The sequence below is a fragment of the Bos indicus genome, chromosome 7 (genome assembly GCF_029378745.1).
Source record: "Bos indicus isolate NIAB-ARS_2022 breed Sahiwal x Tharparkar chromosome 7, NIAB-ARS_B.indTharparkar_mat_pri_1.0, whole genome shotgun sequence".
In the NCBI taxonomy this organism is placed as follows: domain Eukaryota; kingdom Metazoa; phylum Chordata; class Mammalia; order Artiodactyla; family Bovidae; genus Bos; species Bos indicus.
Genome location: NC_091766.1, coordinates 7,580,287 through 7,607,209, shown reverse-complemented (window position 1 = coordinate 7,607,209; position 26,923 = coordinate 7,580,287). Strand labels below are relative to the sequence as shown.

The 26,923-nt window shown below is 43.6% G+C and overlaps 1 protein-coding gene across 1 annotated transcript in view; it reads left to right on the top strand.

Moving 5' to 3' along the window:
* LOC109560888 (cytochrome P450 4F6-like) overlaps positions 1–26,923 on the top strand; it is a 31,397-nt gene that overhangs the window by 3,866 nt on the left and 608 nt on the right. Inside the window, exons 3-11 of the mRNA XM_070792618.1 lie at positions 4,975–5,119; positions 5,739–5,792; positions 5,876–6,003; positions 10,331–10,452; positions 11,422–11,692; positions 12,282–12,348; positions 12,543–12,672; positions 26,585–26,718; positions 26,801–26,865. Of these exons, the coding sequence (XP_070648719.1) occupies positions 4,975–5,119; positions 5,739–5,792; positions 5,876–6,003; positions 10,331–10,452; positions 11,422–11,692; positions 12,282–12,348; positions 12,543–12,672; positions 26,585–26,718; positions 26,801–26,865 (1,116 nt within the window). The remainder of the gene's footprint in view (positions 1–4,974; positions 5,120–5,738; positions 5,793–5,875; positions 6,004–10,330; positions 10,453–11,421; positions 11,693–12,281; positions 12,349–12,542; positions 12,673–26,584; positions 26,719–26,800; positions 26,866–26,923) is intronic.

Sequence of the window (26,923 nt, the reverse complement as noted above, 5' to 3'; positions counted from 1 at the left end):
TCAATTTTATGGCTGCAGTCATCATCTGCAGTGATTTTGGAGCCCAAGAAAACAGAGTCTGTCACTGTTTCCATTTTTCCCACATCTCTTTGTGATGAAGAGATGGGACCAGAATTCATGATCTTTATTTTTTGAATGTTGAGTTTTAAGTCAGTTTTTTTCACTCTTCTCTTTCACCCTCATCAAGAGGCTCTTTAGTTCCTCTTTGCTTTCTGCCATTAGGATAGTATCCTCTGCATATCTGGGGTTATTGATGTTTCTCGGGGCAGTCTTGATTCCAGCTTGTGATTCATTCAGCCTGGCATTTCTCATGATGTGCTCTGCATGTAAGTTAAAAAGCAGGGTGATAATACATAGCCTTGTTGTACTCCTTTCCCAATTTTGAACCAGTCTTCTGTTCATGTCCGGTTCTAACTGTTGCTTCTTGACCTGCACACAGGTTTCTCAGGAAACAGGTAAAGTGGTCTGGTATTTCCATCTCTTTAAGAAGTTTATACAGTTAGCTGAGAGCCACACAGCCAAAGGCTTTAGTGTAGAAGCAGCAGTAGATGTTTTTCTGGAATCCTGTTGCTTTTTCTATGATCCAGCTGATGTTGGCAATTTCATCTCTGGTTTATCTGCCTTTTCTAAATCCAGCTTGTACATTTGGAAGTTCTTGGTTCATGTATTATTGAAGCCTAACTTAAAGGATGTTGAGTATTATCTTGCTAGAATGTGAAATGAACACAGTTTTATGGACTTGGCCCTGCTCATGATTAAATAGTTAATTGTCCAGTTACTTATTTATTATCCATCTCTGGATAACCCTAGATGTTTGCTCTGGGGACAAACATGATATATACATGGCCCAGCCTGTTTAATAAATGTTTGGTAATACTGTGGTGGAGGCCTGGGTAACTTGCCATCACTTCACATTCTCATCCATGGCCGAAGGCACAAGTGTCCAGCTCCTCTCTCCCCCTCCCCCAGACCAGCATCTCACAGAACAGCATGTCCCAAGCACATTGTAAAGCTTGCCTGAGATTACAGGGCTTGTGAAAAGTTGTTGCTAAACCATGAAAAGACACCAGGATTCTTGGCCTCCAGAGAAGAAGAATTCAATCCGGGGCCAGAGACGAGGCTTGATCGCTCAAAGCTTTTGTGTAATAAAGTTTTATTAAAGTATAAAGGAGATAGAGAGAGCTTCTGACATAGACATCAGAAGAGGGCAGAAAGAATACCCCCATGCTAGTTTTTAGCTGGATGTTATATATAGTTACTGCTGCTGCTGCTGCTAAGTCGCTTCAGTTGTGTCCGACTCTGTGCGACCCCATAGACGGCAGCCCACCAGGCTCCCCTGTCCCTGGGATTCTCCAGGCAAGAACACTGGAGTGGGTTGCCATTTCCTTCTCCAATGCATGAAAGTGAAGAGTGAAAGTGAAGTCGCTCAGTCATGTTTTACTGTTAATGAAAGAAAGGATTGTCTTAAAACTCAGAATGGCACCAGGCCCATCATCCATAAGATGTATTTTGGGATGATCTTGGCACCAGATGAGTAGATTGACTTGAATTTCTTGTAGAAGGGCAGATTACCATACAAATAGTTTTGTTTACATAGATCAGGGGAACAATGTCTGAGTATAACATACGGTTTGTCAAGTAGGTTCTGAGCCATTAGGTGGAACCGACTTTAAGACAGAATCTGGGATAAACGCATAGTACATTAACATAGTTTAAGACAAACATTTCCATAAGAAAAGTGCATTGGTTAACTCAAGGTTTGAGAACAGTTACCTTCAGGTGAAACCAGGTGTCATTATGGCAACACAGTATTTTAAGAGAAACCTTTTAAATTTCTATAGAGAAGGAAAAAAATATCACTAGTTTGTTTCCTCCTGCCGCTTAAGAGAGATAAAAATGTCTGACACTTGCAGCCTATTTCCTCCATTTGGAGACCCCTGGCCTTCCTGCCTGTTACCCTCTCACTTGGAACGTTCTCAGAGAGCCCTAAAGTTACCCTTCTGACTCCCCATCCAAGGGCTTGGCTGTGGAGGCTGGTCTTAATCATGCTTTTCTCCTCCAATATCTCCTGCTGTGTGACTTTGCTTAAGTTTCTCTCCCTCTCTGAGCTGAACTTATCAAATGCCTCAGGGTCCTTAGGGAGTAGAGTGTGTGTGTTCTCGGTCATTCAGTCATGCCCAACTCTTTGCAACCCCATGGACTATAGTCCACCAAGCTTCTTTGTCCGTGGGATTCTCCAGGAAAGCATATTCGAGTGGGATTTTCCAGACCTAGGGATTGGACCTGTGTCTCCCGCATTTGCAAGTAGATTCTTTACCGCTAGTGCCACCTGGGAAGTCCCCAGTGAGCAAGGAGCAGTTCCAAAGGTAAAAATGACATATGTTCACCTACCTGGAGCACCTGGGGGCTTGAATGGGGTGTCCTGAGGGACTGGAGAGGGTGCCTCCCCAGAAAGCAACTCTCCCTTCTTCTTCTTTTGGGGGATATGGCTTCGGTTTCTTCATTTGTAATTGGCATGATTTATGGGAGTGTCCAAGAAGCAGGTTCTATCTCTGCTTCTTGGGAAGATCTTTGGTTGGGAAGATTGCCTGGAGAAGGAAATGACAACCCACTCTAGTATTCTTGCCTGGAAAATTCTATTGAGTGAGGAGTCTGGTGGGCTATAGTCCACCAAATGGGATTATAAAGAGTTGGACACTACTGAGAGACTAAAGAGTGATAGTAGCAGCATGGGAGTGTCCATAGGTTCAGGAAAGAGATAGATAGCTAGGATGTACTGTGAGAAATAGATAGACAGGATGTACTAGATAGATATCTATACCTAGATAGATATTTGGTTGGCCAAAAACTTCATTCAAACCTTCTATACAATGCTATGGAAAACCTGAATGCACTTCTTGGCCAACCCAGTAGCTAGCTAGCTAGCAGACAAAGAGGATGCACTGTGCATAAAGCCTTATTAGCAGAAGGGGTTCAGAGGTGAGACGGGCTGTCTTGATTGATGGGCAGAGTTAACCTGTGTCCCTTAGAGTCAATCAGGGCTGGAAAGTCCCAGGACTGTAGACCCTTAACCATTGAAGGAATTTGAGGCTATGTGGATGGGCCAGAACATGAAAGGATGTGGACTCAAAACCCAGAGACAAGTCCTGAGTCCACCCTGCTACTGACAAACCTCCTCCATAGGGATCTTCTCATGTGTCCACCCCTGGGGCTGGCACCACTCCCAGGATGAGAAAAATGATTTCTTTGAGCTAAGGTCATCCTCCCTGTAGGCAGAGACTGTCTTCTCCCTTGCCCTGGGATGCCCCCTTGGGACTTGGAGAGCCTCTGAGTCCCTCCCATCTCTGGCATGAAGAAGCATGGGAAGCAGAGATTCCCTCCGTCTGTGCAGGTTCCCTCACACTGTTCACTGCAGCAGCTTCTTCTGGGGGAGTGATGGCTATTGCCTTGCTTGCATGTCCTCCTAACAGTGCAGGGCTTGAGGGACTTCGCTCCACTTCACTCACCTGCCCCCAGGGACTTACGATCTGGTTGGGCTCCATCATCTTCCTCATCATTTTCTGCCACCATGACATTGCCTGATCTGTCACCAACACCACGGGTGTCCACCTGGGACAGGTGGTAGTGGGTACCATGGCAGTTTCTGAGGGCGGTGAGCCCCTCATTGGCAAACTTCTGTTCACTTCCCGCAGGTCCCAGGGCCCCTCCTGCTCTTAGACACTTTTGGTTGACTTTTCTCCCCCCTTTCATTTATTTGCCAACCCCGTTCTGGTGTTCTGAACATTGCTTGGGGATCCTTGCAGAGACTGAGCTCTGAGCTCTGCTGTGGTGGACCCTCCAATCTTGGTCACACAAGATTAGAGATATCCCTGATCCTGTGTGGTCTGGGTGGGTCTGAGGGAGAGACATGGGCTGGTGGAGCCCAGAGAGGAAGCAGGGCTTTTGCTATTGGGGCAGGCCGAAGGACTTCTTGGAGTAATAGTTGTTGGAAGTGGGTTGGGAACAATTAATAGGCTTTTTTTTTTTTTTAAGAAAACAAGTGAAAGTATATTCTGTGGAGAGGACTAGTGCACTCAAAGGCCTGTAAGTGAAAGTGAGCACCTGGGTTTTGAGCCATAGGGAGGGGTTCAGGGCAGCTAGGGTGATGCAGGTGAGAGGCAGAGAAAAGGTGGAGAGAATAGGGAGACAAGGGCTTTGAGACCAGGTAGGAGCAGGGGATTGATTCTGAGAGCAGTGGGGAGCCAGGGAAGGTGTGGAGATGAGGAGAAACAGGGATGGGGAGTAGGAGAGATGGACAAAGAAATAGGGGCAGCAAAAGAGAGATACAGAGAAAGAATGAGGGAGAGAGACTGAGAGAAGGACACACAGAGACATAAATGGAGCAAAAGAAAATACATATACACAGATACAAACATATCTATCTTCTACCTATTTATCAGTCCATCTACCCACTTTCTATCACGTCCGTCATATCTGCTTATTTATCTATATATTTTCCATTTATCCATACATCCGTAATCTATCTGTCACCTACCATCTATCTATACCTATCCATCATTTATCCAACCATCACCTAGTCATCCATCCACCCATCTTTCTATCCATCCATCTATCCACCCATCATCTAATGATTAGTGGATTAGTAGATTATCTATCTATCCATCCATCCACCCATTATCTCCTCCCACCTCTCACCCCTGCCCTCTTTCTCTCTCTCCCCCACCATTCTCCCCTCTCTCTCAGTCAAAATACAGAGATGAAGAGAATAAGGGGACAGACAGAGGCACATAGACGGGCATGAAAAAATACAGAGAGCAAGAGAGAAAGCTGACTCAGATGGAGAGAGTATAGGTCAACAATGCAGGTAGAAGAGGATAAGGGGGTGAGTGGGTGCGGTGGGTAGGGGGATGAAGCGGGAGGGTGTAGCTTCTGGCGCCTTCTGCCAAGCCTGGTCTCAACCCCACCTGTTTCCAGGCACAGAGCAATGAGGAGAGCATGCGGCTGGTGGAGGAGCTGGGCCACTACTTCCGCGACGTCCACCTCTGGTGGATGGGGCCCTTCTTCCCCATCCTGCGGCTTGTTCACCCTAACTTCGTTGCCCCTCTGCTCCAGGCATCAGGTATCTCTCCCAGGAGCACCCCCTCCCAGCCTCTTCCCTGGCCCCTGCTCCCAAGCCCTTCTCACTCCTGGACAGACCAGGTTGAGCAGGAGAATGGACAGCATTGACAGAGACCTGCTGGGTGACTCTGGGAAAGTCTCCAGTTCTCTCTGGTTGCCGAAGTCTTTTTTCAGTTTTGGGTGGTGGAAAATCAACACTATTGGTCCACTATGTCAGATGTTCCAGGAGAGGTCAGAGGGTGCTGGGGCAAGCATGATGTCCTTGGTGCTTAAAAGTGCATTTTGTAGAGTGCTGTGCTGTGCTTGGGGATTTAGGATATGCTGAACCACGTAGGAGCCATGTCCAGGTGTGCTGGGACGTGCTGTGTCATGTTGGAGTGTGTCTAAGCACATAGGGTTGTGTTGATGGGGTCCACTCTATGCTGCAGCCTGGTCTGGTCCCCCGTCCCCCCCACCCCCACCTCCTACCTCCTCCAAGCTTCCTCTACTCTTGGCCCCATTCCTGCTATGCTGAGCTTGGAAAATTCAGACCGCTTCCTGGGAGCCTCCAGCCCCCACCAAAAATTATTACTCCGCCCCACCATCCACCATGGCCCCTGATGTTCTATTTCTTGTATCAGCCACCATCATACCCAAGGATATGTTTTTCTACAGCTTCCTGAAGCCCTGGCTGGGTGAGTAACTGTGAGTGAAGGGGATGATCTTGGGGGCCCAGGAAAAGGTTCTTTTGCTTACTCCCCATGGCTGTCTCTGCTAGGGGATGGGCTCCTGCTGAGTGCTGGTGACAAGTGGAGCAGCCACCGTCGCCTGCTGACACCTGCCTTCCACTTCGAGATTTTGAAGCCCTATATGAAGATTTTCAACAAGAGCGCAGACATCATGCACGTGAGTCTCTTGAACCCAGGGTCCCAGCTGGAGCATTGGGAAAGGGGGAATGGGCCTCAACACATATGGTCTGGAATCCTGATTCAGCTGGATGGCTTTGGGGGGGGGTCACTGATTTTCCTCTCTAAGCCTCAATTTCCTCATCTGTAAAACTGGGATGAAAGTGAAAGTCGCTCAGTCGTGTCCTACTCTTTGAGACCCCATGGACTATACAGTCCATGGAATTCTCCAGGACAGAATTCTGGAGTGGGTAGCCTTTCCCTTCTCCACAGGATCTTCCCAACCCAGGGATCGAACTCAGGTCTCCCACATTGAAGGCAGATTCTTTGCCAGCTGAGCCACTAGAGAAGCCCAAGAATACTGGAGTGGGTAGCCTATCCTTTCTCCAGGGGATCTTCCCAACCCAGGAATCAAACCAGGGTCTCTTGCATTGCAGGCAGATTTTTACCATTTGAGCTACCCCTTTTAAAAGATTGTGATGCTGGGAAAGATTGAAGGCAAAAGGAGATGAAGGTGGCAGAGGATGAGATGGTTAGATAGCATCACCGAGTCAATGGACATGAATTTGAGCAAACTCCAGGAGGTAGTGAAGGACAGGGAATCCTGGTGTGCTGCAGTCCATGGGGTTGCAAAGAGTCAGACATGACTTAGCAACTGAACAACAACAACAAAAGGGTGGTCAAGATGACGTAATGGAATCAGGTTCCTGGCACACATTAGGTACTCAGAAAGTTTTAGATGCTAGTCTGCTTCATGGAAGCTCTATAAATTCAGGACACAAATGATGAACATTGCATAGTAGTTCTTTCTGCACCACCTTAAAACTTTCTGCATACCCCCTTAAAACCCGTGGACTTGAAAGAATTAGTGTTTATTATTGTTCATGAGATGATACATCAGTTGAGTCATTCTCATCCTGGTTGGAATCATGCATGCATTTGTGGTCATGGGTGGGTTATGTAGACAGCTCTGCTGTTCTGGATTTAGCTTTGGCATGTACTCAGAGCTTGGCTAGCTGTCAACTGGTTTAGGATAGCCTTGGTGGGACAATGGACTCCTGTATTTGTCTCTCATCTTCTGGTAGCTCTCATCACCTGAGCTTGACTGCATGGTGGAGGCTGGGCTCCAAGAGAATGAGCAAACATGCAGTATCTCTTGAAACCTAGTTTGGAAACTAGCACACCACCTCCTGTTAACTGAAGCAAGTCCCAGCTCAGTCCAGATTCAACAGGTGGAGAAAGAGGTTGCTCTTCCTAATGAAGGAGCTGTGAAATCTCATTGCAAAGAGTGAAGGTGAAGGGAAGGATGAAGAAATGGGGACCCATTTGCAGTTGTCTTTCACTATGATAGTGATGAAGATGATGATGATAGTTAAAAGTTATTTAACACTTATTGTGTATCAGAAGGGCCTTCCTTAGTGGCTCAGAGGGTAAACAGTCTGCCTGCAATACGGGAGGCATGTGTTCAATTCCTGGGTCAGGAAGATCCCCTGGAGAAGGAAATGGAACAGTGAGCCAGGTCCATGGCATGTGTTGTCTAATTTATTTTCACAATCCTATGAGGTAGAGATGATTATAATTGCCACTTTAAGGATAATGAAATGGAAGGTTAGAGAGGTTAGGGAGATTGCCCAAGATAGCTCATTTGTAAGTGAGCTATGTTTAGTGAGTCAGGCATTCTAACTTGGTTTGTAAAACACCAATACAGGTCATCTTTGTTGTTGTTCAGTCGCTAAGTTGGGTCTGACTCTTTACAGCCTCATGGGTTGCAGCATAACAGGCTGTCCTGTCCTTTCCTATCTCCTGGAGTTTGCTCAAACTCATGTCCATTGAGTCAGTGAGGCCATCGTACCATCTTATCCTCTGTCAATCCCTTCTCCTCTTGCCCACAATCTTTCCCAGCATCAGGGTCTTTTCCAATGAGTCAGCTATTCACATCAGGTGGGCAAAGTTTTGGAGCTTCAGCATCAGCATCAGTCCTTCCAATAAATATTCAGGTTGATTTCCTTTAAGATTGATGAGTTTGATCTCCTTGCAGTCTAAGGGACTCTCAAGAGTCTTCTCCAGCACCACAATTTGAAAGCATCGGTTCTTTGGCCCTCAGACTTCTTTATGGTCCAATTCTCAAATTTGTACATGACTACTTGAGAAACCTATATGCAGGTCAGGAAGGTAGAACTGGACATGGAACAACAGAGTGGTTCCAAGTAGGAAAAAGAGTACGTCAAGGCTGTATATTGTCACCCTGCTTATTTAACTTATATGCAGAGTACATCATGAGAAACACTGGGCTGGATGAAGCACAGGCTGGAATCAAGACTGCCAGGAGCAATATCAATAATCTCAGATACGCAGGTGATACCACCCTTATGGCAGAAAGTGAAGAAGAACTGAAGAGCCTCTTAATGAAAGTGAAAGAGGAGAGTGAAAAAGTTGGCTTAAAGCTCAACATTCAGAAAACTAAGATCATGGCATCCGGTCCCATCACTTCATGGCAAATAGATGGGGAAACAGTGGAAACAGTGGATGATTTTATTTTTTGGGGGGCTCCAAAATCACTGCAGATGGTGATTGCAGCTTCCATCTGCAAATTAAATTAAATTTGCAGAAATTAAAAGACGCTTACTCCTTGGAAGAAAAGTTATGACCAACCTAGATAGCATATTAAAAAGCAGAGACATTACTTTGCCAACAAAGGTCCGTCTAGTCAAGGCTATGGTTTTTCCAGTGGTCATGTATAGATGTGAGAGTTGGACTATAAAGAAAGCTGAGCACAGAAGAATTGATGCTTTTGAACTGTGGTGTTGGAGAGAAGACTCTTGAGAGTCCCTTGGACTGCAAGGAGATCCAATCAGTCCATCCTAAAGGAAATCAGTCCTGGGTGTTCATTGGAAGGACTGATATTGAAGCTGAAACTCCAATATTTTGGCCACCTGATGCAAAGAGCTGACTCATTTGAAAAGACCCTGATGTTGGGAAAGATTGAAGGCAGGAGGAGAAGGGGACGACAGAGGATAAGATGGTTGGGTGGCATCACCGACTCAATGGACATGAGTTTGGGTAAACTCCGGGAGTTGGTGATGGACAGGAAGGCCTGGCGTGCTGCAGTTCATGGGGTCACAAAGAGTCAGACACGACTGAGTGACTGAACTGAATTGACAGGAAAAAACATAGCTCTGACTATACGGACTTTTGTCAGCAAAGTGATGTCTCTGCTTCTTGACACACTGTCTAGGTTTGTCAGAGCTTTTCTTCCAAGGAGCAAGTGTCTTTTAATTTCACCGCTGCAGTCACCATCCGCAATGATTTTGGTGTCCAGGAAAATAAAATTTGTCACTATTTTGACCTTTTCCCCATCTATTTGCCATGAAGTCATGGGACTGAATGTCATGATCTTAGTTTTTTGAATGTTGAGTTTCAAGACAGCTTTTCACTCTCCTCTTTCACCTTCATCAAGAGGCTCTTTAGCTCCTCTTTGCTTTCTGCCATTAGAGTAGTATCATCTGCATATCTGAGATTGTTGATATTTCTCCTGTCAATCTTGATTCTAGCTTGTGATTCATCCAGCCTGGTATTTTGCATAATGTACTCTGTATATAAATTAAATATATAGTGTGACAGTATGCAGCCTGTTGTACTCCTTTCCCAATTTTGAACCAGTCCATTGTTCCATGTCCAGTTCTATTGCTTCTTAACCTGCATACAGGTTTTTCAAGCGTCAGGTAAGGTAGTCTGGCATTCCCATCTCTTTAAGAGTTTTCCAGTTTGTCATGATCCACCTGGTCAAAGGCTTTCGTGTAGTCAATGGAGCAGAATTAGATGTTTTTCTGGAATCCTTTTGCTTTTTCTATGATCCAACGAATGTTGGCAATTTGACCTCTGGTTCCTTGCCTTTTCTAAATCCAGCTTGTACTTCTGGAAGTTCTTGGTTCATATACTGTTGGAACCTAGCTTGAATTTTGAGCATAACCTTGCTAGCATGTGAAATGAGCGTAATTGCAAGGTAGTTTGAACAGGTCGTCCTAACTGCTACTAAAAATCGGGTAGTGGAAAAGCCAAATGGAAAGCAATGCATTAACCGAGGGCACACAGAACAGAAGAGGCAGAGCTGGCCCTTGAGCCCAGGTCTCCTGAATCCCAGGCATAGGGTCTTCATGTCTTGATAGTAGGGGATTCCACTCTCACTCAAGCCTGGTCTTCCCTGGGGATGGGTGTTTGGAGCACAGGACCAAAAGGCTGGGTCTCAGGGAATTCAGCCAGGTGGTTGGGATTGGGCAGGGACTCGAGTGGGAAGTCCCAGCCCTAACCTTGCTCTCTTTTGTGTCCAGGCCAAGTGGCAACGCCTGGCCTTAGAGGGCAGCACTCGTCTGGACATGTTTGAACACATCAGCCTCATGACCCTGGACAGTCTGCAGAAATGCGTCTTCAGTTATGACAGCAATTGCCAGGAGTGAGTCTCAGCCCGGGTCCTGGGGAGCATGAAGTATAGATCCATGGGAGTAGATGGGTCAGGGAGGACTGACCAAGGTAAACAGAAGGGATCTTCTTGGAGGAAGTAGGTCAGAGCTGGACACTGAAGGACAGGGAAGGGAAAGAGAAGGAGCGATTCTTGCAGGTAGACAGAAATGTTTGATAAAGGCCATGAGGCCAGGATAAACAGAGCCTGTGTAGCTTGGGGGAGACATCTTGAGGTTGGAGGAATGGGCAGAGTTCTATCTTCAGGACATTCTGAAGCCAGACAAAGAGGATATGAACTTCATCCTGAGGTTTCCTGGGAGCCATGGAAGATGTTTGGGTACATGAGGATCTTGGTCAAAGTTGACTTGGACATATGACTGGAGAGAAGACTGATTGTTGTGTAGACATGAGATGTGAGGAGACCACAGAGGGGGGGAAGTTTGAGCTTGGTGGAGAAAATGGGGCAGATTTGGGGGAAACTGAGAAAGACATTGGCAGGCCCAGATATTGTGTGGGAGGGAGGAGAGATGAGGGTGATTCCCATGCTCTGCCCTGATGTCCAGGACATGAGGAGCTCACAGAGATGGGGGTCAGAGAGAGAAATGTGATTGAATGGGATGTGGTCCTGGGTAACTGACCAGAAGTGCTCCTGCAGTATGAGATCATGAAAGGAGGCAATAGCTTACAACATCTGAAATCCAGAAGCACACAGCTATTGATATCTCCTATCAGGGTTCCCAAGACCCCCTATTAGGAATCGGAGTTTCTAAGAAGAGATGGCCCACAGATATACAGGACTTCTTTTTTTTGGCCATGCCATGTAGCTTGTGGGATCTTAGTTCCCCAACTGGGGATCCAACCTGTGCCCCCTGCAGTGGAAGCATTAAAGCCCTAGCCACTGGACCACCAGGGAAGTCCCACAGGACTGCTTCTTAAGGCTTTCTCTGGTCTGACCCTGTAGGAAACCCAGCGAATATATTGCCGCCATCTTGGAGCTCAGTGCCCTGGTGATGAAACGAATTAAGCACATCTTCCTGCATGTGGACTTCCTGTACTACCTCACCCGCGATGGGCAGCGCTTCTACAGGGCCTGCCGCCTGGTGCACGACTTCACAGATGCCATCATCCAGAAGAGGCGTCGTACTCTAATCAGTCAGGGTTCCCAAGAATTCCTCAAAACCAAGACTAAGGCTAAGACTTTGGACTTCATCGATGTGCTCCTGCTGGCCAAGGTAGGCTTCCTGTGTGCGTGTGTGCATGCTAAATCACTTCAGTCATGTACAACTCTTTGTGACCCTATCGACTGTAGCCCACCAGGTTCTTCTGTCCATGGGATTCTCCAGGCAAGAATGCTGGAGTGGGTTGCCATGCCCTCCTCCAGGGGATCTTCCCAACTCAGAAATCAATCCATGTCTCCTGCAGCTCCTGCACTGCGGGCAGATTCTTTACTGCTAAGCCACCCAGAAAGCCTCAAGGTGGGCTCCTCTGGGATTTCAATTCAAGAGGTAGACTGGATCTTGGTTTCAAAGGTCTGATTAAAGAACTTGGACTTGATCCAGAGAGTGCTAGGGAGTCATAGAGGATGCTTGAGGAAGGGAGGGGCAGATCAGAGAGAAGTTTCAGGTGTGACTGTGTAGAAGGCTTCCTGGAAGGAGTAAACAGGAGGCAGGAGACCAGGGAGGAGTCCCCTGGACTGGAGTGGGCTATGGAGATGAAGAGGGAAGGATCCTGCTTGGATAATGGAGCTTCAGGGACAATCTCAGGTTAGGCTCAGATGTCTTCAGAGCTGGTGTGACTCTGGGGATCTTGCTTTCTGTTCAGGATGAAGATGGGAAGGGATTGCCAGATGAAGATATCCGAGCTGAAGCTGACACCTTCATGTTTGAGGGTAAGGGTCCCAGTGTGTGGCTAGAGAATGGGCAGGGGTCTCTTCATCTCGAGGACTTGGCGGGTGCTGGATCACCCCATCTTGCCTATCCTTCCCATCTTCTTTGTGGGGAGGTGGGGAAGGGTGGCTTGGCATGGTCCACCCTTTGGTGCTGAAGTATCCCAGAGACCCAAGCCTGTCTGGCTGCCCCTCAGGCCATGACACCACAGCCAGTGGCCTCTCCTGGATCCTGTACAACCTGGCAAAGCACCCAGAATACCAGGAGCGCTGCCGGCAGGAGGTACAAGAGCTCCTGAGGGACCGCGAGCCTAAAGAGATTGAATGGTGAGTGCAAGTCCTCATGGTGTGCTCCTGAACCCTTCCCACTGTCTCTGCTCTCCAGGTAGGAAACGGGAAAGACCTTTTTTGTTGATTCTATAATTATTGTTCAGTGGGAATAGGAGCAGAGCCCAGAGGCAGGGTCTGATACCTAGTCTGAACAGCAGGTGAAAGTTTGTAGGCCTTTGGGGCAGAAAGATCTGAGCATCCACATTAATGTCCCTACTAACTTGCTATGTCACTTTAATAGAATCAGTTTCCTTTTATGAATATCATTTTTCTCCTCTATAAGTTGGGGATGGGATGGGGAATCTCTTCCCCACAGTGCTATTTGGAGTACTTTGATAATATGTGTAGAACAGATGCCACCCAATATATACTCAGTATATAAACTCTTTTCCCCCTCTCTTACTTTTCTGCCTGAAGGTGCATTTTTCCTGAAAAGACTCTAATTTCTCTCTTTTGTTCTTTTCTCTTATTCCCATGTAAGAGTCTATTCCAGGGATTTTTCTTTAAAAAATTTTTTAAAAATTTTAATTGGAGGCTAATCACTTTATAATATTGTAGTGGGTTTTGCTATACATTGACATGAATTAGCCATGGGTATACATGTCTTCCCCATCCTGAACCCCCCCACCCCTCCCTCCTCATCCAATCCCTCAGGGTCATCCCAGTGCACCAGCCCTGAGCACCTTGTCTCATGCATCGAACCTGGACTGGTGATCTGTTTCACATATTATAATATACATGTTTCAATGCTATTCTCTCAAATCATCCCACTCTCACCTTCTCCCACAGAGTCCAAAAGTCTGTTCTATACATCTGTGTCTCTTTGCTGTCTTGCATACAGGGTCATTGTTACCATCTTTCTAAATTCCATATATATATGCATTAGTATACTGTATTGGTGTTTTTCATTCTGACTTACTTCACTCTGTATAATGGGCTCCAGTTTCATCCACCTCATTAGAACTGATTCAAATGTATTCTTTTTAATGGCTGAGTAATACGCCATTGTGTATATGTACCACAGCTTTCTTATCCATTTGTCTGCTAATGGACATCTAGGTTGCTTCCACGTCTTGGCTATTATAAACAGTGCTGTGATGAACATTGGGGTACACGTGTCTCTTTCAATTCTGTTCTCCTTGGTGTGTATGCCCAGCAGTGGGATTGCTGGGTCATATGGCAGTTCTATTTCCTGTTTTTTAAGGAATCTCCACATTGCTCTCCATAGTGGCTGCACTAGTTTGCATTCCCACCAATAGGGTAAGAGGGTTCCCTTTTCTCCACACCCTCTCCAGTATTTATTGTTTGTAGACTTTTTGATAGCTGCCACTCTGACCGGTGTGAGATGGTACCTTATTGTGGTTTTGATTTGCATTTCTCTGATAATGAGTGATGCTGAGCATCTTTTCATGTGTTTGTTAGCCATCTGTATGTCTTCTTCGGAGAAATGTCTGTTCAGTTCTTTGGCCCTATTTTGATTGGGTCATTTATTTTTCTGGAATTGAGCTGTAGGAGTTGCTTGTATATTTTTGAGATTAATTGTTTTGTTAGTTGCTTCATTTGCTATTATTTTCTCTCATAATAGGCTGAAGGCTGTCTTTTCACCATGCTTATAGTTTCCTTCATTGTGCAAAAGCTTTTAAGTTTAATTAGGTCAGGAAGCAATAGTTAGAACTGGACATGGAACAACAGACTGGTTCCAAATAGGAAAAGGAGTACGTCAAGACTGTATATTGTCACCCTGCTTATTTAACTAATATGCTGAATACATCATGAGAAACGCTGGGCTGGAAGAGGCACAAGCTGGAATCAAGATTGACGGGAGAAATATCAATAACCTCAGATATGCAGATGACACCACCCTTATAGCAGAAAGTGAAGAGGAACTAAAAAGCCTCTTGATGAAAGTCAAAGAGGAGAGTGAAAAAGTTGGCTTAAAGTTCAACATTCAGAAAACAAAGATCATGACATCTGGTCCCATCACTTCATGGGAAATAGATGGGGAAACTGTGTCAGACTTTATTTTTCTGGGCTCCAAAATCACTGCAGATGGTGATTGCAGCCATAAAATTAAAAGACGCTTACTCCTTGGAAGGAAAGTTATGACCAACCTAGATAGCATAATGAAAAGCAGAGACATTACTTTGCCAACAAAGGTCCATCTAGTCAAGGCTATGGTTTTTCCTGTGGCCATGTATGGATGTGAGAGGTGGACTGTGAAGAAAGGTGAGCACCAAAGAACTGATGCTTTTGAACTGTGGTGTTGGAGAAGACTCTTGAGAGTCCCTTGGACTGCAAGGAGATCCAACTGGTCCATTCTAAAGGAGATCAGCCCTGGGTGTTCTTTGGAAGGAATGATGCTAAAGCTGAAACTCCAGTGCTTTGGCCACCTCATGTGAAGAGTTGACTCATTGGAAAAGACTCTGATGCTGGGAGGGATTGGGTGCAGGAGGAGAAGGGGATGACAGAGGATGAGATGGCTGGATGGCATTGCTGACTCGATGGATGTGAGTTTGAGTGAACTCCGGGAGATGGTGATGGACAGGGAGGCCTGGCATAGTGCAGTTCATGGGGTCACAAAGAGTCCGACACGACTGAGTGACTGAACTGAACTGAGGTCCCATTTGTTTATTTTTGCTTTGATTTCCAATATTCTGGGAGGTGGGTCATAGAAGATCCTGCTGTGATTTATGTCAGAGAGTGTTTTGCCTATGTTTTCCTCTAAGAGTTTTATAGTTTCTTGTCTTATGTCTAGATCTTAATCCATTTTGAATTTATTTTTGTGTATCATGTTAGAAAGTGTTCTAATTTCATTCTTTTACAAGTGGTTGACCAGTTTTCCCAGCACCACTTGTTAAAGGGATTGTCTTTTCTCCATTGTATATTCTTGCCTCCTTTGTCAAAGATAAGGTGTCCGTAGGTATATGTGTTTATCTCTGGGCTTTCTATTTTGGTCCATTGATCTGTATTTCTGTCTTTGTGCCAGTACCATACTGTCTTGATGACTGCAGCTTTGTAGCATAGCCTGAAGTCAGGCAGGTTGATTCCTCCAGTTCCATTCTTTTTTCTCAAGATTGCTTCGGCTATTTGAGATTTTTTGTATTTCCATACAAATTGTGAAATTATTTGTTCTAGCTCTGTGAAAAATACTGTTGGTAGCTTGATAGGGATTGCATTGAATCTATAGATTGCTTTGAGTAGTGTACTCAGTTTTCACTATACTAATTCTTCCTATCCATGAACATGGTATATTTCTCCATCTATTTGTGTCCTCTTTGATTTCTTTCATCAGTGTTTTATAGTTTTCTATATATAGGTCTTTTGTTTCCTTAGGTAGATTTATTCCTAAGTATGTTATTCTTTTCATTGCAATGGTGAATGGAATTGTTTCCTTAATTTCTCTTTCTGTTTTCTCATTGTTAGTGTATAGGAATGCAAGAGACTTCTCTGTGTTAATTTTATATCCTGAAACTTTACTATATTCATTGATTAGTTCTAGTAATTTTCTGGTGGAGTCTTTAGGGTTTTCTATATAGAGGATCATGTAATCTGCAAACAGTGAGAGTTTTACTTCTTCTTTTCCAATCTGGATTCCTTTTATTTCTTTTTCTTCTCTGATTGCTGGGGCTAAAACTTCCAAAACTATGTTGAATAGTTGTGGTGAGAGTGGGCACCCCTGTCTTGTTCCTGACTTTAGGAGAAATGGTTTCAATTTTTCACCATTGAGGATAATGTTTGCTGAGGGTTTGTCATATATAGCTTTTATTATGTTGAGGTATGTTCCTTATATTCCTGCTTTCTGGAGGGTTTTTATCATAAATGGATGTTGAATTTTGTCAAAGGCTTTCTCTGCATCTATTGAAATAATCATATGGTTTTTATCTTTCAATTTGTTAATGTGGTGTATTACATTGATTGATTTGTGGATATTAAAGAGTCCTTGCATCCCTGGGATAAAGAACTTGGTCATGATGTATTCCTGCTTTCTTTTGGTCTCTGTTTGCATGGAATATCTTTTTAATGTGTTGTTGGATTTTGTTTGCTAGGATTTTTTTAAGGATATTTGCATCTATGTTCATTGGTGATATTGGCCTGTAGTTTTCTTTTTTTGTGGCGTATTTGTCTGGTTTTGGTATTAAGGTGATGATGATGATCGAATGAGTTTGGCAGCTTTCTCTGCAATTTTCTGGAAGAGTTTGGGTAGGATAGGTGTTAGCTCTTCTCTAAATTTTTGGTAGAATTTAGCTGTGAAGCCATTTGGTCCTGGGCTTTTGTTTGCTGGAAGATTTCTGATTACAGTTTTGATTTCCATGCTTGTGATGGGTCTGCTAAGATTTTCTATTTCGTCTTGGTTCAGTTTTGGAAACTTATGCTTTTCCAAGAATTTGTCCACTTCTTCCAAGTTGTCCATTTTACTGGCATATAGTTGCTGATAGTAGTCTCTTATGATCCTTTGTATTTCTGTGCTGCCTGTTGTGATCTCTCCATTTTCATTTCTAATTTTGTTGATTTGATTCTTCTCCCTTGTTTCTTGATGAGTCTGGCTAATGGTTTGTCGATTTTATTTATCTTCTCAAAGAACCAGTTTTTAGCTTTGTTGATTTTTGCTATGGTATCTTTTGTTTCTTTTGCATTTATTTCTGCCCTAATTTTAAAGATTTATTTCCTTCTACTGGCCCTGAGGTTCTTCATTTCTTCCTTTTCTAGTTGCTTTAGGTGTAGAGTTAGCTTATTTATTTGACTTTTTTCTTGTTTCTTGAGGTATTGCTATGAACCTTCCCCTTGGCATGCTTTGACAGTGTCGCATAGGTTTTGGGTTGTTGTGCTTTCATTTTTATTCGTTTCTATGCATATTTTGATTTCTTTTTTGATTTCTCCTGTGATTTGTTGGTTATTCAGGAGCGTGTTGTTTAGCCTCCATATGTTGGAATTTTTAATAGTTTTTTTCCCCTGTAATTGACATCTAATCTTACTGCATTGTGATTAGAAAAGATGCTTGGAATGATTTTAAGTTTTTTGAATTTATCAAGGCTAGATATATGGCCCAGGATGTGATTTATCCTGGAGAAGGTTCCATGTGCACTTGAGAAAAAGGTGAAATTCATTGTTTTGGGGTGAAATGTCCTATAGATATCAATTAGGTCTAACTGGTCCATTGTATCATTTACAGTTTGTGTTTCCTTGCTAATTTTCTGTTTAGTTGATCTATCCATAGGTGTGAGTGGGGTATTAAAGTCTCCCACTATTATTGTGTAACTGTTAATTTCCCCTTTCATACTTGTTAGCATTTGCCTTACATATTGCGGTGCTCCTATGTTGGGTGCATATATATTTATAATTGTTATATCTTTTTCTTGGATTGATCCTTTGATCATTATGTAGTGTTCTTCTTTGTCTCTTTCCACAGCCTTTATTTCAAAGTCTATTTTATCTGATATGAGTATTGCTATTCCTGCTTTCTTTTGGTCTCTGTTTGCATGGAATATCTTTTTCCAGCCCTTCACTTTCAGTCTGTATGTGTCCCTTGTTCGAGGTAGGTCTCTTTTAGACAACATATATAGGGGTCTTGTTTTTGTATCCATTCAGCCAGTCTTTGTCTTTTGGTTGGGGCATTCAACCCATTTACATTTAAGGTAATCATTGGTAAGTATGATCCCATTGCCATTTACTTTGTCGTTTTGGGTTTGAGTTTATACACCTTTTCTGTGTTTCCTGTCTAGAGAAGATCCTTTAGCATTTGTTGAAGAACTGGTTTGGTGGTGCTGAATTCCCTCAGCTTTTGCTTGTTTGTAAGGCTTTTGATTTCTCCTTCATATTTGAATGAGATCCTTGCTGGGTACAGTAATCTGGGTTGTGGGTTTTCCCCTCTTTCATCACTTTATGTCCTGCCATTCCCTTCTGGCCTGAAGAGTTTCTATTGAAAGATCAGCTGTTATCCTTATGGGAATCCCCTTATGTGTTATTTGTTGTTTTTCCCTTGCTGCTTTTAATATTTGTTCTTTGTGTTTGATCTTTGTTAATTTGATTAATATGTGTCTTGGGGTGTTTTGCCTTGGGTTTATCCTGTTTGGGACTCTCTGGGTTCTTGGACTTGTGTGACTATTTCCTTCCCCATTTTAGGGAAGTTTTCAACTATTATCTTCTCAAGTATTTTCTCATGGCCTTTCTTTTTGTCTTCTGGGACTCCTATGATTTGAATGTTGGGGTGTTTGACATTGTCCCAGAGGTCTCTGAGATTGTTCTCCTTTATCTTCATTCTTTTTTCTTTTTTTCTCTCTGCTTCATTTATTTCCACCATTCTATCTTCTACCTCACTTATCCTATTTTCTGCCTCAGTTATTCTACTGTTGGTTCCCTCCAGAGTGTTTTTGATCTCATTTATTGCATTATTCATTATATATTGACTCTTTTTTATTTCTTCTAGGTCCTTGTTAAACATTTCTTGCATCTTCTCAATCCTTGTCTCTAGGATATTTGTCTGTAACTCCATTTTGTTTTCAAGATTTTGGATCATTTTTGCTATCATTATTCTGAATTCTTTTTCAGGTAGACTGCATATCTACTCCTCTTTTGTTTGGTTTGGTGGGCATTTATCATGTTCCTTTACCTGCTGAATATTTCTCTGCCTTTCCATCTTGTTTAGATTGCTGTGTTTGGGGTGGCCTTTCTGTATTCTGGCAGTTTGTGGTTCCTCTTTATTGTGGATGTTCCTCCCTGTGGGTGGGGTTGGATGTCCTGGTTAGGGAAGCTTGCGTCAGTGTTCTGGCTGGTGGAACTGGATTTCTTCTCTATGGAGTGCCATGAAGTGCCCAGTAGTGAGTTTTGGGGTGTCTATGGGTTTGGTGTGACTTTGGGCAGCCTGTATATTAAAGCTCAGGATTATATTCCTGCTTTGCTGGAGAATTGGAGTGGTATGTCTTGCTCTGGAACTTGTTTGCTCTTGGGTGGAGCTTGGTTTCAATGTAGGTATTGAGGCTTTTGGATGAGCTCTTATTGATTAATGTTCCCTGGAGTCAGGAGTTCTCTGGTTTTGGATTTAAGCCTCCTGTCTGGTTTTCAGTCTTATTCTTATAGTAGCCTCAAGAATTCTCCATCCATACAGCACTAATGATAAAACATTTAGTTTAATGGAGAAAAGATTCTGCACAATGAGGGACACCGAGAAAGGTTCACTGGGTTACATGGAGAAGAGAAGACGGAGGAGGGAGATAGAGGTGATCAGGAGGAGAAGAGGGGGAATCAAAAGTGGGAGAGAGCAATCTAGCCAGCAATCAAAACTCTATATGCTCTCCACAGCCTGGAATAGCCAGAGAGGTTCATGGAGATACATAGAGAAGAGAAGAGGGAGGAAGGATATAGAGATGATCAGGAGAAGAGGTGGGTCAAAAGGAGAGAGATAGATCTCACCAGTAATCAGTTCCCTAAGTGTTCTCCACAGCACGGAATACCCAAAGAGATTCACAGAGTTGAGTGGAGAAGAGAAGGGGGAGGGAGGAGATAGAGGTGACCTAGGGGAATCAAAGGAGAGTCAAAATGGGGAGAGGGCAATCAAGCCAGTAATCACACTCCTAAGTAAAAATGGGTACTGAAGATTGGATTCTTAAAGGTACAAAATTGATAACAAATGCCAAAAATCAAAGTTTAAAAATCTAGAGAGGTTAGGTTGTCAAAAATACAATATTAAAAAAACAAACAAAACAAAATAACAAAGATTATAAAAAATATATATGAAGTTTGCTTTAAAAATAGGGTCTTTTTTTTTTTTTGCAAGGTAGTAGTAGGTTACTCTAGTACTCTTGCCTGGAAAATCCCATGGGTGGAGGAGCCTGGAAGGCTGCAGTCCATGGGGTCGCTGAGGGTCAGACACGACTAAGCGACTTCACTTTCACTTTTCACTTTCATGCATTGGAGAAGGAAATGGCAACCCACTCCAGTGTTCTTGCCTGGAGAATCCTAGGGATGGGGGAGCCTGGTGGGCTGCTGTCTATGGGGTCGCACAGAGCAGACACGACTGAAGTGACTTAGCTGTAGCAGTAGGTTATAAAAATGAAAATTAAACGAGTAATAGAGGACTTAAAAATAAAAAAAATTAAAAAATGATAATAGTAAAAATATATCTAGGAATTTCTCTGGAGTTGGGCAGTGTAGGGTCAGTTCAGTTTCAGACAGTTCCTGGTTCCCGCTTATACTTCTCAACATATGTAGGCCCCTTCCAATGTAGTTGGTGCTAACTACAGGGTTTTAATCTGTTACATCTGTCACTTCCAAAGTGGTTCCCTCTGTTTATTTTGGCTTCTTCTGTTTGCAAGTCTCTTTAGTGTCTAATTTCTGCCCTGACACAAGGAGGCGAAAGTGGTCACTTATTTAGGCTCACTAGTTCAGTCGTGCTGTGGGGCGGGAGGAACACTGCAAACAAATATCACTGGCGTGTGTGGGGCATGTTCACAGTATCTGAGCCACACTGGGTTTGCCCCTGCTCATGGCGTGTGTGCCCTCCCAGTCTACACTGCTCAGGCTCCAGGTTGCTCTGTAGTTCAGTTCAGTCCCTCAGTCGTGTCCGACTCTTTGCGACCCCATAAATTGCAGTATGCCAGGCCTCCCTGTCCATCACCATCTCCCGGAGTTCACTCAAACTCGTGTCCATCGATGCCATCCAGCCATCTCGTCCTCTGTTGTCCCCTTCTCCTCCTGTCCCCAATCCCTCCCAGCATCAGAGTCTTTTCCAATGAGTCAACTCTTTGCATGAGGTGGCCAAAGTACTGGAGTTTCAGCTTTAGCATCATTCCTTCCAAAGAACACCCAGGACCAACCTCCTTTAGGATGGACTGGTTGGATCTCCTTGCAGTCCAAGGGACTCTCAAGAGTCTTCTCCAACACCACAGTTCAAAAGCATCAATTCTTCAGCATTCAGCTTTCTTCACATTCCAACTCTCACATCCATACATGACCACTGGAAAAGCCATAGCCTTGACTAGACAGACCTTTGTTGGCAAAGTAATGTCTCTGCTTCTCAATATGCTGTCTAGGTTGGTCATAACTTTCCTTCCAAGGATTAAGTGTCTTTTAATTTCATGGCTGAGGTCACCATCTGCAGTGATTTTGGTGCCCCCCAAAATAAAGTCTGACACTGTTTCCACTGTTTCCCCATCTATTTCCCATGAACCAATGGGACCAGATGCCATGATCTTTGTTTTCTGAATGTTGAGCTTTAAGCCAACTTTTTCACTCTCCTCTTTGACTTTCATCAAGAGGCTTTTTAGTTCCTCTTCACTTTCTGCCATAAGGGTGGTGTCATCTGCATATCTGAGGTTATTTATATTTCTCCCAGCAATCTTGATTCCAGCTTGTGCTTCTTCCAGCCCAGCGTTTCTCATGATGTACTCTGCATAGAAGTTTTTAAAGGTATCAGTTCAAGTCCTTTAGGGAGCCAATATTGGATAAAAGATAGAAATGGGCAGATATGCCACAATTAAGGAAAAGTCAAGTTGGGCAGAAATTGTCAGTCAGGCAGTAATGTGCCCAGTCATTGCCTGTGAGCTGCCTAGGAAAGTGCGGACTTGGCTTGAATGCTACAGCAGAGCCCAGAGACCCTATAGCTGGAGGCTGTCAGCTGCCAGCTCTCCTTATAGCTCTCCAGCAGGTTCTTTCTTGAAGGGAGATCCATGACGAATGCAGGAGGGCAATGGGGAGCCTTGAGAGATATTTGAGCAGAGGAGGGGCAGGTCAGATATGAGTATTAGAAAGATCTCTTAGCAGGGACTTTCCTGGTGGTCCTGTGGTTAAGAATCCACCTTCCAATGCAAGGGATGTGGGTTTGATCCCTGGTCAGGAACTAAGATCCCATGTGCCATGAGGCCAATGCAGCCAAAAATAAATTTTTTTTTTTAAGAAAGAAATATCTTTTTGCAGCTACAGGAGCAAACTGGAGAGGGTGAGCTGTAGTCTGGGGGTCCAGGGGAAGATTCTGGGCCAAGGACTGAAGGGTGGAGAGGAAGTATAGGAATAGAGAAAGGAGGTCATGCCCTCAACTTCAAGGTTTTGCTCAGCATAGCAGTCCTGTAAGGTGGAAAAATGTTTTTGTGCTTCCCCCAACTTCAAAAAATTAATCACTTGGTTAAAACCCAAACAGCAGGCATGAAAGGATCTACAATGAACTTAAGCCTCCCATCAGCCCCAACCCTAGCTTTGTTGAGACGTAATCAATGTATAACATTATGTACATTTTAGGAGCACAACATGACCTGATGTATGTATATATTGCGAAATGATTACAATAAGGGTAGTTAACACATCCACCACTTCATATAAACCTCTGTCATATGTCAGTGTCCCAATTCTATTCCATCCTTCAATGGTTTCCTGTGTCCTTCTGGACATTGTTCAGTTTGCCCCTACATTTATTTGTTTTTCTTTTTCCTCTGCTAATGACTTTATTTATGAATCTATAATGGAACTCAAAATAGCAAAGAACATGAAAAGCTTCAGATTAATATTCATCAACCAAATACATCAAAGAATACATTTATTTTTTTATATAACTAGAAAAATCTCTAAAATGCACATGCGAGAATACAAATGTTCCTCACTTTGTGGAATTTCAAAGTAATGAAGATCTTGTTAACACAGTTGGCCAGAATAGCCCTTTGTATTTCCCTCTCCAATCCCTTAGTTCTGCATATCCAGGATGCTCCCATCACATCACTCAATGAACATCTTTGTGTATGTGTCTTTATTTATCTGTCTTAGAAGCTCTCTGAATCTACCCAGGAGCCAGCTTGCTGGGCTGTAAAAGACACATTGCCTTTCCATGACAACACTGATGCCCTCTGCTTGGTGGTCCCTGTCCACACCTCCACATTTCAGTGCCCAGCACTCTACCTGCACAACCTCAGCCACTCCTTACCACCCACCCTGTGAATTCTTGCCTCAAATAGATGTGAAAGTTGACATCAAAAGATGCTTGCTCCTTGGAAGAAAAGTTATGACCAACCCAGACAGCATATTAAAAAGCAGAGACATTACTTTGCCAAAAAAGGTCTAGTCAAAGCTATGGTTTTTCCAGTAGTCATGTATGGATGTGAGAGTTGGACTATAAAGAAAGCTGAGTGCCAAAGAATTGATGCTTTTGAACTGTGGGATTGGATAAGACTCTTGAGAGCCCCTTGGACAGCAAGGAGATCTAACCAGTCCATCCTAAAGGAAATCAGTCCTGAATATTCATTGGAAGGACTGATGCTGAAGCTGAAACTCCAAAACTTTGGCCACCTGATGCAAAGAACTGACTCATTTGAAAAGACCCTGATGCTGGGAAAGATTGAAGGCAGGAGGAGTGGATGACAGAGGATGAGATGGTTGGATGGCATCACTGACTCGATGGACATGAATTTGAGTAAACTCCAGGAGTTGGTGCTGGACAGGGAAGCCTGGTGTGTTGCAGTCCATGGGGTCACAAAGAGTCACACCCAACTGAGTGACTGAACTGAACTGAACATCTATTTGCTATGTAATTGCCCTTTTTCTGATACCAGTTATTCTGAGCATCTCTTCATATTTGAAATCTCAGTGTTTGAAATTCCATGAATTCCTAGATCATATCCTCTGCTTACTTTTCTCCCAGAGCCCTGCCACCTCTCTTGTCGATTTGTGGGAATTCCGTGTATATTCAAGATATTTTTCTAGACCTATATATTTATTGCAGATATCTCATCCGTAATAAATGTTAATTTGGTCTCCTGGTATCATTTATTAACTAGAAGAGCTCTTAATTCTGTGCGTATTTATACGTTTCTTTTTGTCTTCCAGTTTGTACTTTTGGGATTTTAAGAATTCTTTCCTATGCCTAGATCACAAAGATATCTCCTATATTGTCTTCTAATATTATGGCTTTACCTTTCACATATAAGAGGAGATTATACTCTGTGTATATGTATATATTGAAAATTTTATTTATTTATTTGGCTATGTTGAGTCTTAGTTTCAGCACACAGACTCTTAGTTCTCCAATTAGGGATTGAACCCACATTCCCTGCATTGCAAAGTGGATTCTTAACCACTGGACCACCAGGGAAGTCCCCACTCTGTATATTGAGTAGATGAGGATTTAGTTCTTTAAAAAAATTTTTTTTTTGGTAGAGCCACAGGGCTTGTCCCACAAGGGCTTGTCTCAGTTACTGGACCAGGGTTTGAACTCAGGCCCCCTGCAGTGCAAGTGCAGAGTCCTAACCACTACACTGCCAGGAAGTTCCCGAGGATTTAGCTCTGTTCCTACATCACCACTTGTCTGAATACCTTCTACCAATGATCCGTCCACTGCTCAGGGGTTTACAGGGCCTCCTTTCCAGATGCGGTTTTCACCAACTCATGTTTGATCTCCAAGTTCTCTATTCTGTTCCATGAGTCTGTTTTACTGTTCTTTCAACAATACCATGCTTTTAAAAATTACTACATTTTTGTAATAGTTCTTAATATCTGGTAGGCTGGGTTGTTCTTCTGTGTGTGTTCAGTTGCTTCAGTCATGTCTGACTCTTTGCAACTCTAGCCCGCCAGCCTCCTCTGTCCATGAGATTCTCCAGGGAGGAATACTGAAGTGGTTTGCCACATCTGCCTCTAGGGGATCTTCCCAACCTAGGGAATGAACCCACATCTCTTAGGTTTCCTTTATTGGTAGACAGGTTCTTTACCACTAGCACCTGGGAAACCTTAGGTTCTTCTATTATCTTTTTTTTTCTTCTTTAAAAAATTTTTTAAAATTGGAGGATAGTTGCTTTACAATGTTGTGTTCGTTTCTGCCATACAACAATGTGAATCAGCCATGTATATATGTATACATGTATATGTATACATATGTATATGTATACATATATGTGTGTATATATATGTATCTCCTCCCTCCCATCCCCCATCCCACCCCTCCTAGGTCATCACAGAGTGTCAGGCTGGGCTCCTTGTGTTATACAGCAGCTTCCCACTGGCTATCTATTTTATCCATGGTACTGTATATGTGTCAGTGCTACTCTCTCAATTCTTCCCATCCTCTCCTTGCCCCACTGTGTCTACAAGTCCATCCCCTATATCTGCATCTTTATTCCAGCCCTGCAAATAGGCTCATCAGTACCATTTTTCTAGACCCCATGCATGCATGCATGCTAAGTTACTTCGGTCGTGTCTGGCTCTTTGAGACCCTTTGGACTGTAGCCCACTAGGCTCCTCTTTCCATGGGATTCTCCAGGCAAGAATACTGGAGTGGGTTGCCATGCCCTCCTCCAGAGGATCTTCCAGACCCAGGGATTGAACCTGAGACTCTTATGTTTCCTGCATTGGCAGGAGGATTCTTTATCACTAGTACCACCTGGGAAGCCCCCTAGATCCCATATCGATCTTCTGTTTTCAAACTGACCTAGATCTTGATGAACTCCAATTCTTTCAAATTGAAGATTACCGAGTGCCCCCCCAACCAACTAGATTTTTATTTAATTACATTGAATATGCTGATTAATTTAGAAAGATTTGACACATTAATAATATTAGGTTGTCTCACTATACAGTGTGGAGTAGAACTTACTCAAATAAACTTATAAGTCCATTATAGAGACTTTTTTTACATTGTAAACTAATTATACAATTCAAAAAGCTTTAAAATGCAAATACATTAACACTTTAAAGTAAAGGGTATGCTGGGAGTGTTGTGCTTTGCTCAGAAATTCTTCTAAAAATACCAGGCTGTTTCCTTCTATTAATAGTAACTTGAGATATTGATATCCTAATTCTTAAATCTTTGGTTCATCTGGAATTAATTTTGTTATAGCAGTGAGAGTCAGAGGAAGGTGGAAAGAGGGTCTTTAGGGCAGTAAGAGGGCTGGGGGTGTGTCTCTGTTTTTACTCCCCGGATAATTGTCTGGGGGTTACTTAGGGAGGACCTGGCCCAGTTGCCCTTCCTGACCATGTGCATCAAGGAGAGTCTGCGTTTGCATCCCCCAGTAGCGGTCATCTCTCGCCTCTGTACCCATGATGTTGTGCTCCCAGATGGCCGAGTCATCCCCAAAGGTGCTCAAAACAATGGGTGTGAGGGAGGCTGGTGGTCCCATCAGCTGAGACTTTGACCTGACCACTCTCTCCTCTGCCATAGGGAACATCTGTGTCATCAGCATCTTCGGGATTCATCACAACCCATCAGTCTGGCCAGACCCTGAGGTGCTGCCTTCCACTGGGAAAATCAAACACTCCTCCACTCTGTTCACATCTGGGGGTG